Source organism: Vidua chalybeata, chromosome 24 (assembly GCF_026979565.1).
Source record: "Vidua chalybeata isolate OUT-0048 chromosome 24, bVidCha1 merged haplotype, whole genome shotgun sequence".
Classification (NCBI taxonomy): Eukaryota; Metazoa; Chordata; class Aves; order Passeriformes; family Viduidae; genus Vidua; species Vidua chalybeata.
The window spans coordinates 2,372,144-2,387,020 of NC_071553.1; the positions used below are offsets into that span (position 1 = coordinate 2,372,144).

At 52.7% G+C, this 14,877-nt stretch overlaps 1 protein-coding gene across 7 annotated transcripts; it reads right to left on the reverse strand.

Annotated features, from left to right (window-relative positions):
• Nucleotides 1-1,771: 1,771 nt before the first annotated feature.
• On the reverse strand, nt 1,772-12,535 carry LOC128799580 (potassium voltage-gated channel subfamily A member 2). Of its 7 annotated transcripts, none has more exons than XM_053964099.1 (3): nt 12,457-12,535; nt 10,119-10,506; nt 1,772-9,477 (listed from the first exon to the last, which is right to left on the reverse strand). In XM_053964099.1, the coding sequence occupies exon 3, from the start codon at nt 9,277-9,279 to the stop codon at nt 7,780-7,782; it is 1,500 nt and encodes a 499-aa protein (XP_053820074.1). In that variant the 5' UTR covers nt 9,280-9,477; nt 10,119-10,506; nt 12,457-12,535; the 3' UTR covers nt 1,772-7,779. The 7 variants fall into 7 exon arrangements, with proteins under 7 accessions (XP_053820074.1, XP_053820073.1, XP_053820072.1 ...); XM_053964098.1 differs by lacking the exon at nt 12,457-12,535 and adding an exon at nt 11,351-11,465; XM_053964097.1 differs by lacking the exon at nt 12,457-12,535 and adding an exon at nt 11,326-11,465.
• Between the last annotated feature and the right edge of the window lie 2,342 nt (nt 12,536-14,877).

Below are 14,877 nucleotides of genomic sequence, written 5' to 3' on the forward strand. Positions count from 1 at the left end.
GGCCGCTCGCCGCAGTCGGGATCGCGGGCGGGGAGGCGCCGATCTGGGGGACAAAGAGCTGCCTGGGAGGGGCGAGGTCTCCACCTTGGCTGGGTGATTCTCCCAGCCTCTCCTGGCCTCTTTGAACGGTGTAAGAGCCCAGGCAGCTCGGCTGGAGGAGGATGCACACCCCTGATGGCATCTCCTGCGTCCTCAGAGCGCGGCTGGGCTGGTGCTGCACGCTGGCAGCCCGGCAATTTAAAATAATTACCGTGTCTGCCTCGCAGCCTCGGCTGCCATCGCCTTGAGAGCCCGTGCAGAGCAGCCTCTGCTGCAAACTCCTGGTACCACTTCGTGTTTAGATATTTATGAGCCCACAAACCAACAGGACACCAGTAAGGGAAGGGTTCGGCATCTGCCAGAGCCAGCTGGAGCCTCTCCGGGGCTTGGAGATGGGGCTGAGGAGCACAGAGTGGCCCAGTTTGGGGATTGCTTCCACTCAGCTCTACAGCAAAAGGTGTGACACTTCCCTCAGGGTGCACTGCTCATAAACACTTCTGTTCCTTTTTGTGCACTCCAACGGTTTTCCACACATAAATGTTCATAATTGGCTGCCCCTGAACACCTCTTCTGCCCCCAACAAGAGCTGTCCACAGGTTCAGCCACCCATTTCCGCATTTTCACTGTCCTAATATTGAATTAAGATTTGCAGTTTGCTGGGTCCAGCTTAGAAAACTGTCTTACAGACAGGGAAACTGAGGCACGGAATGGGACATGACATCCCCTTGGTGACACAGTGACACTTGAACCCAAGGCTTGACTCTGAGCCCACACCAGGGGCTCCTCCATGAGCAGTATGGGGTGTTGAGAAGGAGGTTTGCCACTAACCCTTGGGTTACCAGGTGGTGCCACGTCCCAGAGCCGAGCAGGGCCACCCCATCACGGCAGAAAGAGAATATCTCTTTGTTCTCCTTGTGTTTCACCTCCATCCTCTGCGCACAGAGTGGGTTCTGCCCACGAGACAGGAAGGCCAGAGCAGCCACGTTGCCTGTGAAAGCCACCAAGAAAACAGGAAAACCCCAAACCACAAGAACCAAGTGCCCTGAGCACATTCCCTGCCCTTTGCTGCCCCAAGGTGCTCGAAACAGCAAGAGAAAATATTGTTGCAGTTGTTCCCTGGGGATGGACAAACCAACCACTCCTCTGCAAGGACAGCTGAAGCCATCCCAGGGATCCCATCCCCATTTCCTTCCAGAGATCCTACCAGGAAACATCTCCATGGATACAACCCCACGGATGATGTGCTACCAGCACCATCCCTGTCTGTTTGCTTCTCCCTCTTCCAAGAGGGATCGCTTGCTTTCCAAAACCATCCACTGGGTGCTCACAAGTTCTCCAAGAGCAGGCTGATCCCCCAGCACCACCCAGTCCCTGTTACCTGCGTGGATGTGGCCAATATCCAAGCTGGAGGAGTGGGGAGCCATGGGGAACGTGACCTTGACCCAGGTTCCAGCCCCTTCCCCTCTGCTGGCGTCACTGCTGGAAGTTTTTTGGAGCAAATCCCGTAGGAATGCTGTACACATCACTGAGACCCATCAGCTCCTCCACCCAGGGGTTTTTGGGACTCTGCCCCTGCAGCCTGGCTGATGGTGGAGCACAAACTGATTTCCCCTGCTTCAGGCTGTTTCTTTCTCTTCTCACAGAGGGTTTAGTTGTAGAGAAAAACATATCAAAAACATAATTACTTGTCCTTTTCCTCTCCCACCCTCCACAGAACCGATATCAAAATAACTCCTCAATAATATACATATTTATTTTCTCTTAATTAGTGCCGATATTTACAAAAATCATGATACTCTGTGAAGAATAAATTATATACACTGATGATAAACCAGACAGCAAATGCTCATTTGGGTATGTATGTACACAGCTCTGTATACCTATATACAACGGGCAGCCTTATTGACTCGGGGGCCCCCAGCCCCTTCGAACGCCCCCCCAGCACCCCCGGCTGTCAATAAAGCAGGAATTTCTATAAACACTGTGCAATTCAGATCCAGCTGGTGTCTAAAGTTGTGTCTAGCAAATGCATGGTTAAATGACTTGAAATTCCCACGAGTCCTCCTTTAACAGTTTATAGGCCTCTCTCCATTCCTGGTCCCATTTCTCCTGTAACCATGGAAACAAAAGGTTCAGCTCCAGCATCCTTAGGATGAGTCCTTCTTGGATTTCCTCTTCCTATTGATTTGCTCAAATTAGGCACCACATGCAGGGTTGATCCAATACCCATTTTTCCCCTTGCGCTCCAGGGACGACATTGGAGGACAAGAGCACAGTCTCAAACAGTGAGGAAGTGCAAATGGCTAATTACATCTTATAGGCAGCAGAAAAAAAATTAAAAATAATAATAATCAAAAAACCAAACCCCAAGCTCAGGACAGGCAGGCAGGGCTGGGGAGAGGACGTGGTGTGTCCATGTGCATGGACCTGGTGTGGTTGCACGAAGTCCAGCAGCTCCTAAAAACCAAACCATCCCCTCTCTGGAGGAAAAACATGAATTAGGGATTTATCTCTCGTCATGCATAACTGGGCTGGGGGATCCTGTCCCCAGGTGTAAATCACTGCTGTGCTCCCAGGGCTGCTTCACCCCTGGGCTGGGCCCTCTCCCCCTAATGGGATGCAGCAGGATCAGAGCACCCATTTCTGAGCAGGGGGCTGAATTTTGGGAAGCCAAATGCAGAAACATCACGGGCACACTGAGGCCAGGGGTGCTGACAGGGCTGGGAAAGGCAGTGGCTGGTGCTTGGGGGCAACCCTTGTCCCTCTTGGGGCTCCTGGCAGGGGCAGCAGCTGGTCCCCAACAGGAGGGACCAAGGGATGTGGAAAAAGTCAAATGCTGCCAGGGGTCTGAGGAAAGAGCCACAGCCTTCATTTGGGTGCAAACCAAAATGGTTTGGGGCTGACTCCTTTCCTCAGCCCACTTCAGAGCAGACTGACCAGTTCCCATGAGTGACCCACCACAGGTATAATGGACAACCATCCCCAAGGATGTAGACCTTGGGATAAGGTCTCATGGTAAAGAGCTTGAAAAAAGGTTTCAAGGCCAAGCTGGACACTGCTTGGAGCAACCTGGTCTGGTGGAAAGTGTCCCTGTCCATGGCAGGGGGTAGAACAAGGAGAGCTTTAAGGTCCCTCCAAGCCAAACCATTCCAGGGTTCTGCGATAACACCACCCTGACCCCAGCACGGGAGCCACCACACTGGGACCAAAAGTTGCCATAGTTTAAGAGACTTAAACCCCGACATTACAAACAATAACCCCAAAGCCCACTCGGTGCAGCACAGCACCTGCATCTCAACCAAATCCCTTCAACCCTGCTTGGCTTTCCCAGCACAATCACAGAAATGGTCGTGACTGGTGCAAGCTGGGATTTAGGGTTGGGAACAGGGCACTGCAGAGCTGCTGTTTGCAGAGGGGTGCGAGGAGCTGAATGCCACCAGCCCCTCAGGATGCTTCCACCCCCAAGGCGAGATCCAGATCTCCTTCCCTTGGATCCATCCCCAAGTATATTACAAGCTCTGGAAAAGCTACAAGGCTTTGGCAGCAGTTCCAAGGGCTGACCCAGGAATTATCTAATAACAAAGCAAGGTCCTTCCTGAAATACCTCCTCCTCCTCTGTCTTTTTCTCTCCTTCTGTGTATTTATGCACAAATATGCCCATATTTATACACCCACGTGCCACACTCTCATAATGCCAATCTAGAGATCCTTTTCTTCTTATAGCTCAGCATTCAAATCTGTAGGACTTTGACACAGTCACTGCAGAGATTAATTTTCCTAATAAAACATCGTGCTCCAGAGAGATCATTTTTTCCTAATCACTCGGTAGCATCCAGCTGGTACACGAGCCTCACCCCACTGCCCCCAGCAGATATTCTGGTAGATTTGAAAGGGCTGATGGGCTGCCTGCAGGCTTGGGCACGAGGTTGGGTGTTAGAAGACAACCCGCTCTGCAATCACAACTTTCCATCTCTCCAAAACTGTGGCACAGTGGCTAAAACTAAAATAGAGGTGCTGCCTCCTCCGGGTGCCAAGCCAGGAGCACCTCCACAGACCAGAGAGCTCCAGTCTTCCATTCCAGGCCTGGAGAGAGGGAAATGGCTCCTCAGGAGGAGGAAACCAGACTACCTCTGTTTAGGGGCCTGATGGACTCTAACACAGCTATGGGACCCCCCTCTTTCCCCGTCCCTAATTTAGCATCCTCAGTCTGAGCCACTTTGCAATTCATTTTTGCACCTTTCAGAGTCAGGAGCAGATTGGGATGCTCAGCATCTCCACAGAAACAGGCCCAGACTCTCTCAAACTACATTCCTTAAGAAAAAAAATTAAAAAAAGAAAAAATATCACAGTCTCCTCCTGAAAAACTGGTTCAAGATCACATCAGTGAGTCAGAAGCAAAGCTAGAAATAGCACTAGAGCTCCGACCTGCAGGCACAAATCCCATTAAAAGCTGTAGGGGAACCATTTCTCTGTGCGAGGCAGAAGTCTGGACCCCTCTGTTCTGTGCAGCCACGGATCCCTCCCAGCCACGGCCCTCACTGACCCTTCCCACCCTGAGCCCTGAGCACTGACCCTGGGCGTTTTCCTTGTGCCCCACACAAGGGCAGCCCAGAGCCGCCCTCCCACCAGGGCTCGTTTTCCCCAGGAACATCTGCCAGGGTCAGGGCAGGAGGTGCCAGATCTGTCCTAAGGAAGGGACTGGCTGTGCTGGCCCCTGCCATGGGGACAGTCATCACCTCACGTCAGTGACAACAGCAGCGTGGCCTCTTGCTCTTCATCCCCATTCGCCCCTGCTGTGTGGCTGTGGAGCTTCCCAAGGCTGCCAGGACCCCCCAGCCTGGAGATTGGGTTTGGGTGTTTGGATCCTGCTCCTGGATTCACTCTCCTCTCCTGCCTGGCCCTGGAAAGCCCACAGGAGCACCATGCCCAAAAACCCCACCTCCCCAAAGGAAAACCTCACCTTCCTCCTCAGCAAACCACCACAACACACACCCAAAGCTTTGGCCAACGCTGCTCCAATCCACCCCAAGCCCACGGTGGGTGTTCAACAACCGGACACTTCTCAAAGTCTCACCAAGTACCAGCAGCCTCCAAAGAACCTGCAGCAAAACCACCAGCAAAACACCTCAACCCCGACCAGGAACGGGATCACCTGGTGGCACCCAGAGGATCCCAGCACATCAGGCAGCTCCCCTGTGTGAGCCCACGTCCCCACAGAGCCACCACGAGCCGGATCCACGGAAGTTGGCTGACCGCCCTGGGAATCGTGCCCGAGCCAGTGACTCTTGCCAGCCCTGTCCCATCCAACAGGATGAGCTTCAGAACTCAAGATTTATTGCTTTTGGTTGTGTTGGCTTTTTTGTGTGCGTGCGTGAAGGGGCTTCAGGGTCTCCCATTCCCAGGCTGCCCCAGCAAAGTGGGAGTGCAGGACTCCCAGCATAATGAGATCCAATTAAAGACAGGCTGGGGACCTGAGCATCCCTGAACCCCAGCACAGGGGTGCTGCTGGTCCTCTGCCCCATGCAGAAGCAGGGACTGCCATGCACAAACACTTGGAATTACTTATAGCCAGGCCTCAATCAATCAATCAATCAATCAATCAAATAAAACTGAGGAGTGATTCCACCTGGCCAAGTGGAGCCCCATCAGCACAAGATGGATCCTCCTCTGGAGTGGCATTTGGAGCCATTGCTGTAGATACTTTAGCACCAGTTGGATTATTGTCAGGAGCAGGGATTTCCTCTCTGAGGAAGGAAGGGTCTGGCTGAGCCCTCCCCAGGCTCCTTGTGCTCGCCCTTCATGCAGTGTTTCAGGGCTGAGAATGCCCCAGTTCAGCCTGAATTCACCCCGACTGAACCCTGTTCCTCCCTGTTCCCAGGGAGGCTTTGCTCAACCATGACATTGGCAGAGATTTTCCTCCATCTCCCCTGATCTGGAAGAGGAACAGGGCACCTCTCCCTGAGGATTGTCAGCAATGGGGAAAACACAAGCAAACCCACACAGGGATGGGGAAAGCAGGTGAGATTCCCCATGGACCAACAGCTCTTGCCCATCCCCAAATAACACTGGGGATGAAGAAGAGACAGAACCTCAGGTTCTCTGCACCTTGACCCACTGCTCTTAAACATCCCAAAAGAAGGCAAAGCAAAGGCTCAGAGTTGCCAGCTTGGACCCAGGCCACCTCATCACCTGTCTGCTTCATCATAAAGGAATAAACCCCAGCCCTGAGCGGGTTGAAAAGGAATTTTCAAGCCCAAAACACCTTGCCCCGGTGACCCCATGGACTCCAGGGGCAGGCTACCCTGCTCCAGCCCGTGTCCCACCATCCCAGCAGCCCTGAGCTGCGAAGTCCTCGATATCCCAAGCGCTCTGTTTGCTGAGGATTCGGCCCTGTAGTCGCTCTCTAAATATCTATACACACACACAGGAATTCTATGGGAACGGCTGAAAACTGCTGAACAAACAAGTCAGGAGAGCTGGAACCTGCTATTCCACCTGCTCCTCGTGCCCTCTCCGATCCGCCGTGGTTTCTGCTCCTGACACCACGATTAATGACTAATTACTCGGCCCATAATGAGCACAGGTGTTTAACTTTCAGCTCACCTTCCCTGGCTTGCATTTGTCAGCTCTTGTGTCTGGATGCTCGGACACTCGGGCTCTGCCTTGTTATCTCTCAGGCTTTGCACTGTTATCTATCCAACTGTTGTCAGCACACGCCTTCCCCATCCGGTTTTTAACTATAATGGAGATTTTTTTAATTCCCATGAATCTCCTTCAAGCCACCGGAGAATCTATAAACACTATAAACATGAATACTGTATAGTCTACTAAGAAAATATATATTTGTGTGTGTATTAAATATTCAGATTCATGCAACGAATATCCATGCAGCTGTACTGTATTACTGGTTAAATTTCACTGCAGTATAAATATATTATAGGCCACAGCATAGTTGCTCCAGTTTTATATATAGATATTAAAAAAATGCTTTTTCCAACTCATTTTCAATGTGTCAGTGGAGGTGTCTTTGGTGATCCTGGAAATATTGATGATGGAAGTGTCATCTAAATAAATAAATAAAATTCCAAGCTCTTGATTTATTTACTCATCCCTCCCGATGCCTCGCATAGAAAATTTAAGACTTAATAAATAATGTGCCGTCACAGTAATTATCCCTCCCCTGGGCCTCACACTGGCACACTGCAGTGGCTGAAACTATTGCAGCATGCAGCATTTTCAGTTATGAAACACGAGCCGGGCGCCGCGTTTGCTCTCGGCTTTCCCAGGGCAGGAACCTCGAGCCCTCCAGCAACCCGGCCCCACGGCTGCAGCCACCCTCCAGGAAGTTCTGCCTGACTTTTCCCAGCTGTTCCCTGTGCCTGGGAGCTGGCTGTCCCCCAGGACGGGGACCAGGACCCGTGACACCCCGGGGTGGCCCGGACCTGCCCCTTCCATCCCCATCCCGCTGCTCCAAGTGCCCGTCCCCTCCGTATCTTTGGAAACCCACGAGCCTGGGATGGGAGAAGTGCAACAAAATGGTTTTGGATTTGTTGGGTTTTTTTGCACAGACGCTTATTCGGTGCAGAAATCAAAGGTTAAAAGTCACTTACACAGCTATTGCTTCCCATGCAGAACCAAATATACACCGTAGAAAATACTGTATTAACTACAATGCAGAGCAGCACTCAATATCTGCAATTGTTCCACTTCAGCTTTAAATACGGGACTAGATTTTAGCGACTAGACATCGGTTAGCATTTTGGTGATATTCACATAGTTTGTGTTAGCTAGGGTGCAATTGGCTGTCTTCAAGTTCTCCTCCCTAAAATCCTCATTGCTATTGTTTACACCTTCCTGGATCTCCATATAATCAGACTTACTAATAGTAGAGGCACTTCTGCTTTTCTTTAGGTCAGGGGAAGAGGGGATCTTTGGGCAGCTGGTTACTTGCAAATATTGAGCCTGCTCCTCTCCCTCGGTCTCCCGGTGGTAGAAGTAATTGAAGTTAGACACTATGACGGGCACTGGTAAGGCAATCGTTAATACGCCAGCGATGGCACACAAGGAGCCCACTATTTTCCCCCCGATGGTCGTGGGGACCATGTCTCCGTAGCCAACAGTCGTCATGGAAACCACAGCCCACCAGAAGGCATCGGGAATGCTCGGGAACTGGGACTCGCTCTCGTCGGCCTCGGCAAAGTAGACGGCGCTGGAGAAGAGGATGACGCCGATGAAGAGGAAAAATATCAAGAGGCCCAGCTCCCGCATGCTGGCCTTGAGAGTCTGTCCCAGGATCTGCAGCCCCTTGGAGTGCCGGGAGAGCTTGAAGATCCTGAAGACCCGCACCAAGCGGATGACTCGAAGGATGGCTAAGGACATGGCTTGCTGGCCCTGCTGACCATCCTCTGGCTTCTCGGCCAGCTCCGTCCCTAAGGTGATGAAATAGGGAATGATGGCTACGATGTCTATAATGTTCATGATGTTGGTAAAAAATCCAGCCTTGCTGGGGCAGGCGAAAAACCTCACCAAGAACTCGAAGGAGAACCAGATGATGCAAAGTGTCTCCACGATGAAGAAGGGGTCTGTGAAAGAAGTGGACTGCTGGTACCCCATGCTGCTGTTGGAGTAGGGGTGATGGCTCAGCCCGCTACCATGCATGTCTTCGTTCTCATCCCGAAAAATGGGCAATGTTTCCAGGCAAAAGCTGACGATGGAGATTAAAATCACCATGACAGAGACAATAGCTATAATCCTGGCAGGGCCTGAGCTCTCAGGGTACTCAAAGAGCAACCACACTTGTCTCTGAAACTCGTTCTCAGGCAGCGGCCTCTCCTCTTCCTTGATGTAGCCTTCATCCTCCCGAAACATCTCCATGGCCTCTTCCCCCAGTTCATAGAAGCGGATCTCTTCGGAGAAGATGTCTAAGGGCACATTAACCGGCCGCCGCAACCTCCCCCCGGACTGGTAATAGTACAAAATCGCATCGAAGCTGGGTCTGTTCCGGTCAAAGAAATACTCGTTCCGGAGAGGGTCGAAATATCTCATCCTCTTTTTAGGATCCCCTAGCAAGGTCTCTGGAAACTGGGCAAGTGTCTTGAGCTGCGTCTCGAAGCGCAGCCCCGAGATGTTAATGACCACCCTCTCACAGCACTCATGGTCGGTCTCAGGGTTGTACGTGTCCTGCGGGTGACCGGGAAGAGCTGCAGCTTCATCTGCAGGATCTCCAGTAGCAACTGTCATTATTGGGCTTTAAAAGAAATCCTTATGCTAAACTCTTCCCAGCGCCCGGTGGTGGGATCGGGTTCAGGGCAGGGCTACTATCCTGCAGAAGGACAGGTACGTAGGTTTGGAAGAGTCTCATGAAAAGGCGAAGGGATGAGATAAAAATAGAGGAAAAAAAAAAAAAAAAAAGAAGAAGAAGAAAGAAAATCGCCCCTGCTGAGAAAGAGAGAGATGGAATAAAGTTGGTGGGAGGAGAGCAGTTCCCTTCTCTAGCACGTTTATCCCCTTCCTGGAGGGGTTAATTTGCCTTCCTTGGGACAGAGTTCAACAACTCCCATCTAAACCCAATAGGTGGAACAGAGAAAACACCTGAGGAACCGTCACCTGTTCAAAACCAGCATGGAAAAACTGGCATTGGTAAACCAGGGCTTATTTTTTGGCTAAAAATAAAAATTCCAGTTTAAAAAAAATAAAGAGGGGAAAGGGAAGAGAAAGGAAGGAAGAAAAATAACCCCATCCAGCCCTGAAGTGGCGAGAGGACCCCACGGGGTGCCGGGCTCAGCTCATTTCCAGGCATGCAGCTAAGGGTTAATTAACATTTAACCGTGCGATCTCAGGCAATCTACCCTCCAGGAAAGCTCCAGCTCCGCTTTTAAGTTTAACACCTTCCCAATCCTCTTTCCCTGGTGACATGCTGCCCTCCCTGCCTGCAGCCAAGCTCTGCGGCTGCCGGAATGTGGAGCCGGCGGTCCCAGCTGCCCCGCGGACCACCGCAGTCCCCCTCCTCGAGCGCTGGTGTCCCGGCTCCTGTCATTCTCTGCAAAGCACCATGGCACACAGAAAACAAATCACATTACCTGGAGAAGCCAAATCTTAGTGTCTCTTAGTAACACCGATTATCTGACCCTGGGGAAATCCTAGAGAGAAATACAGGCTTCCAAGATCCCCATAATTTGCTCTCTCTTCAAAGTTAAAAATAATGGTGAGTCATCGTAGAAAAAGGAGAAGGGGCATAAGAGGGGTTAGATTCCCAGATGGTGGAAGTCAGGTCTTGTAATGGTTTGGACTGGAGAGAGAGAGACAGAGAGACAGAGAGACAGAGAGACAGAGTCTTCCCGGGAGCTGTTGCAGATCTGCACTTCAGGGCAGATGAGCGTCTGTCTGATGCCTTCGGTAAGACGGTGAAAAGCTGCTAAGCTCAGCAAAACCCGATGTCCCCAGTGTCCTCGGGAGGTGTGGCATCGCCTGGAAAAAACACCGAGAAGGTAGCAAGCTGTGGGGGTTCGCAAGGAGCATCCGCAAAGCCGCGGCTCCTCCGGGCACCCGCTTTCCCCGGCCGCGAGCTGTCCGCCCGCTGCCCGCCCAACCTGCACTGCAACACGAGAGAGAGCAGGGCGAGAGCGCCAGCGCCGAGGCGGAAAAAACCAGAGCCCCGTGTCCCTGCGCTCTGCTCAGCCCAGCGGGGCCGGCTGCCCGCCGAGCCCGTGCCAGGCGGAGGAGCGGGGGGGGGACGACGCAGCCCCCCCGGCAGCCGAGGCTCTGCAAAGCCACGGAAGGTTCCCAGCCCCGCCAGCACCCGGGAGTCGGTGTCACCCACCGGGCACAGCACCCACGGCCATTGCGTCGCGTTCCCCGGTGGCTCAGGAGGCTCCGTCTTCATCCACCGGAGTGAACCCCCCGCCGGTCCCTGGTTGTCCCCCCGCCAAGGCCACCAGCCCCCCGCTGATGGCTCCGAGCACCCACGAGCACCGGGGCCCCGGTTGCGGGACCCACGCGACCCTCATCCACCCTCCCCATCCTCCCGAGAGCCAACCTCCCGGCTGACCCACCCCCGTGGGAATTCGACTCCGTTGGGTGAGATTTCTGGTGGGGATGTTGAGGGTCATGTCCCCGGTGGGTGCCGGGTCCTCAGCATCCCTGCTCCCGGCGAGCGCTCCTCTGGATCATCCTGCATTGCCTCGCACCATGGAGATGCTCAGCCCGGAGAGGGCCAACCAACCTCTCATTCTTTTGCCTTTTTTTTTTTTTTCTTCCCCTCCCAAATGAAATAAATATCCCTCTAACCTCCCTTCTTCAGCTCCAACTCAACTTGTCTACTTTGAGCCAGGATTACAGAACCGGGCAGGGGAGGCAGGTGGAAAATAACCCCGTGGTCCCAATCTCCTCGGCAAAGATTTCAGCCATCTCCAGGCCATTTATGCCTGTTGGTTCCTGTCTTCATCCCCCGAGGTGCAGATATTGCCGCAGATCCCTCTTTTCTTGGAAATTTCCCTTTTCCGTGCAACCCTTCTCTCCCTTCTCCTTATGCACTAGAAAAAATAGTACAACCCTGACGAGGCTTGCAGCATTCAACCGCTTCTCTTAACCCTTTTCTGCCAGGCCCAGAGGAGAGGAGGTCGTGTTTGTCCCAGTTTTTATCCTTTTCCTGCATTTTCTCCCCACCACTCTCTCCCCAGCGACTCACCAAGGAGTTCAGCTGGATTTGACCTTCCCTGGTTCCTCTGAGCATCACGCCAGAACACCACAAACAACATCTTCCTGCTGCTGCAGGAAAGATCTGGCAGCCACAAACCTCCATCTCACCAAAGATCAACCAACCTTCAATGTTTTATTTATTTATTTTAATAAACGCACCGTTTTCCTCCTGCCCATAAACTCTCTCCTCCCCTTTCCCCCTTCCCCAAACACCCCAGATTTGTTTAACAGCACAGAAATTTACTTTGTTTTTATTTAACATGTTGATTTTTATTTGGCATGGGCTCTGGGCTTCTTCCTCCGACTCCGAATCCAAGCGCTGATGCTCGGTGCTTGGCAGAGCGGGTTTTACGGCATCGTCTCAGTTGACATCCCCCATCCCAACACTCAGCTTCTCCTACTTTCTCCCCTTCGCTGCTTGTCCTGGCAAACAACCTCCGCGCCCCCTCAAGCATCTCTAGGGTTAATTCATGCAAATTTGGGGGCTGAGGGGGGGATGGAGGAGGTGAAGATTTGCCCAAAGCCCCTCAGTTTGTTCTCCGCCCGCACTGAGCACTGCAAGGCGGGAGTCACACGATTTGGGGTCGTGTTTGCGACTAAAGCACGACTCCCTCGCTTTGCACCGTTCCTGGCCAGGCTGTGTTTAAGCAGGAGAGCAGCGGGAAGAGGGGGAAAGATGCAGGGATGGGGTGGGGGGGAGAGAAAAAGGCACCAACTTACACTCGGCTCTGCAGTCAGGCATGCGGAGAATGCACAAGCAGCCGCTCTGCTCCCGCTGCTGCCGGCACCTCTCACCTACAGCCCCCCAAACTCGTACCCCGGAGTCAACCTCTGAAGGCAGCTCAGCTTCTCCTTGAATATTCATAAGATTAATATGAGCGTCTTTCCCCCCCCCCCCCCCCCCCCCCCCCCCCGCAGCGCTCCTCCCAAGCAGGAGACCTAGATTTCAACCACTGGGAAATAATCATGTCCCTGGATACACGGTGCTGCTTTGCCATGCGGCTCCAATCCGTCCCATGTTCTTGGTGACAGCCTGGATCTGCTCGGGGAGACCCGGGGGCTGGAGAAACACCCTGCAGCTCTGGGGAAGGAGATGGGGCAGGATTGGACTTGCAGGAGCTGCCCTTGGCTGGAGTGAGGATGTGAAAAGCAATAATTTTATATCACTTTGCATTTACTGAGGTCCCTTCATGAGGAGACTTCCCCCATCCCAAAGGAAGGAGATGGCCAAGCTCCTACCAACATATAAGACCTATGGATCAACCCCTGCCTTCAGGCACGAGGTTTGGACCACTCTGCCATCCCCCCATGCCCCACAAGGAGCACCAAGGAAGCAACAAGTCCCACAAGGCTCCTGGCACCCAAGGCACAAGTGCTGAAGGAGGCGATGGGAAATATTTCTATTCCCATATACAGCAGATTTGCACGGAGTTACCAGAGCCAACATCGATCTCGCCAGGGACACTCCAAGGTGGGTGGGATGGAGGCCCTGGAACACCCTGACACCTGAGAAAATCAGTGCTCAGTGTGGTGCCCAGTCATCCAGGGGGATGTGGGGACATGGTAGGGATAAATCACAGTATTTCAACTCCCTGAGGTGCCTGGAGCAGGGGGTGGCACAGACAGACAGCAGGTCCAGCACTGGGGGATGTTGCTCCTCCCAACACCCCTCTTCACCTTGAAACAAAAGTGGTATTTTCCCAAGCCCCAGCCAGATCTCAATATTGAAAATTAATGTCTAACCCTACAGGAAAACTGGGAATCCTTCACGACCAGCCCTTGCACTGTGGGTTTCCTTCCCATCCAGCTGGGCAGGAGGCTACCCTGGCCAAGGGTTTTTCATGTCAGCTGCACCATTTTAGCCTTTTCTGGAGGCAGATCTGCCGTGGCAGGGTGGGTTGAATGCAGAAAATGATTTGCCCGAGGCTGATCCTTATGCAATATGTAGAAACTGAGGCTGGGCATGGAACAATTCAAGTGGAGCTGAATTTCCAACGTGCTCCTCCTGCTGCCACCTTGTGAAGGTTCTGCAGAACCAGGGGGTTTGTCATCCAAACAGCACCAGCGCCCTGCAAAGAGCCAAACTCCTGTCTCCAGTAAATCAGGGGAATTTCTCTGAATTGAGTGACGCTCTCTCCTGATTTACTACCCTAATTGTGAGCTATTATTATCATCTGTGTGTCTGCACCCGCCTCCCTCAGCCGTGCTGACAGCTCCAGACGGATCCCAGCCTCTCAGAGACCAGAAGAGCTGAGCTCTGCACCCACTTGGCTGTTTCACAAGGATTTAACAAGATGACGCCTTTCCTCAGTGTTATTAAATAATAATTTCCTCCTGAATTATTTCTCTCATTCAATGGATTTTATAGACACCCAAACTGGAATTCGTACCCCGTCTGCGTGTGTGGTGCTGGGAAAAGCGCTTGGTGGGAGGATGTTCCAGGAACCAGGAGATCCTGGGTCCAGGGTGATCTCTCCTTGTTTCCTTCATTCCCAGGGATGCCCCCAAGGGCTGTTCCAACCCTCTGTGGGTTTGCCACACAAATAGCAAAAAATAACAAAATACAAATAGCAAAAAATGTGCTTTCCACCCCTTTCCTCCCCTGTATCCTGCTGGCAGTGGGTCTGGGAGATGCTCCAAGAAGTGGTGCTGTGGGGGAGGGATGAAAGCCACAGGGCAAGGTTATCCCCAGGCCTGGCCTCATCCAGAACAGCTGAATTCAAGTCCCAGGGTCACTGGAATGCCCAACCCACACCCAGCCCCACTGCTCAGGGCACCCAGGGTGGGCACCTGCATATGTCAAGCCAGGGAAGGGGTGGGACAAGCTCTCCAAAGAGGACAGAGCCTGTGCCACCTCCTTCACACCTCCTACACAGCCTCAGACAATGGTGGTGTCTCTGTGGTGTCCCTCCTGGGGACCCTGTCCCACCTCCTGCAAAGCCAGAGGGACTTTGAGGGCTGGAGCCATTCTGGGAAGGGGATCCAAGCTGGACCAGGCAGTGCCCAGCTGAGGGGTCGGGCAGGGCAGAGCACTGAGCCCCATCTCCATCTGAGCCACGGTTTTCCAGCTGAAGGTGTTGACATAACTGGGCCTTGTGTCACTTCAGGAGCTGTGAAAGCTGTGAGTGAGTTCCCAGGACT

What these genes read in the sequence shown, in the direction of transcription:
- LOC128799580 (XM_053964099.1), bottom strand. Translation starts at nt 9,279, where the DNA reads ATGACAGTTGCTACTGGAGATCCTGCAGATGAAGCTGCAGCTCTTCCC.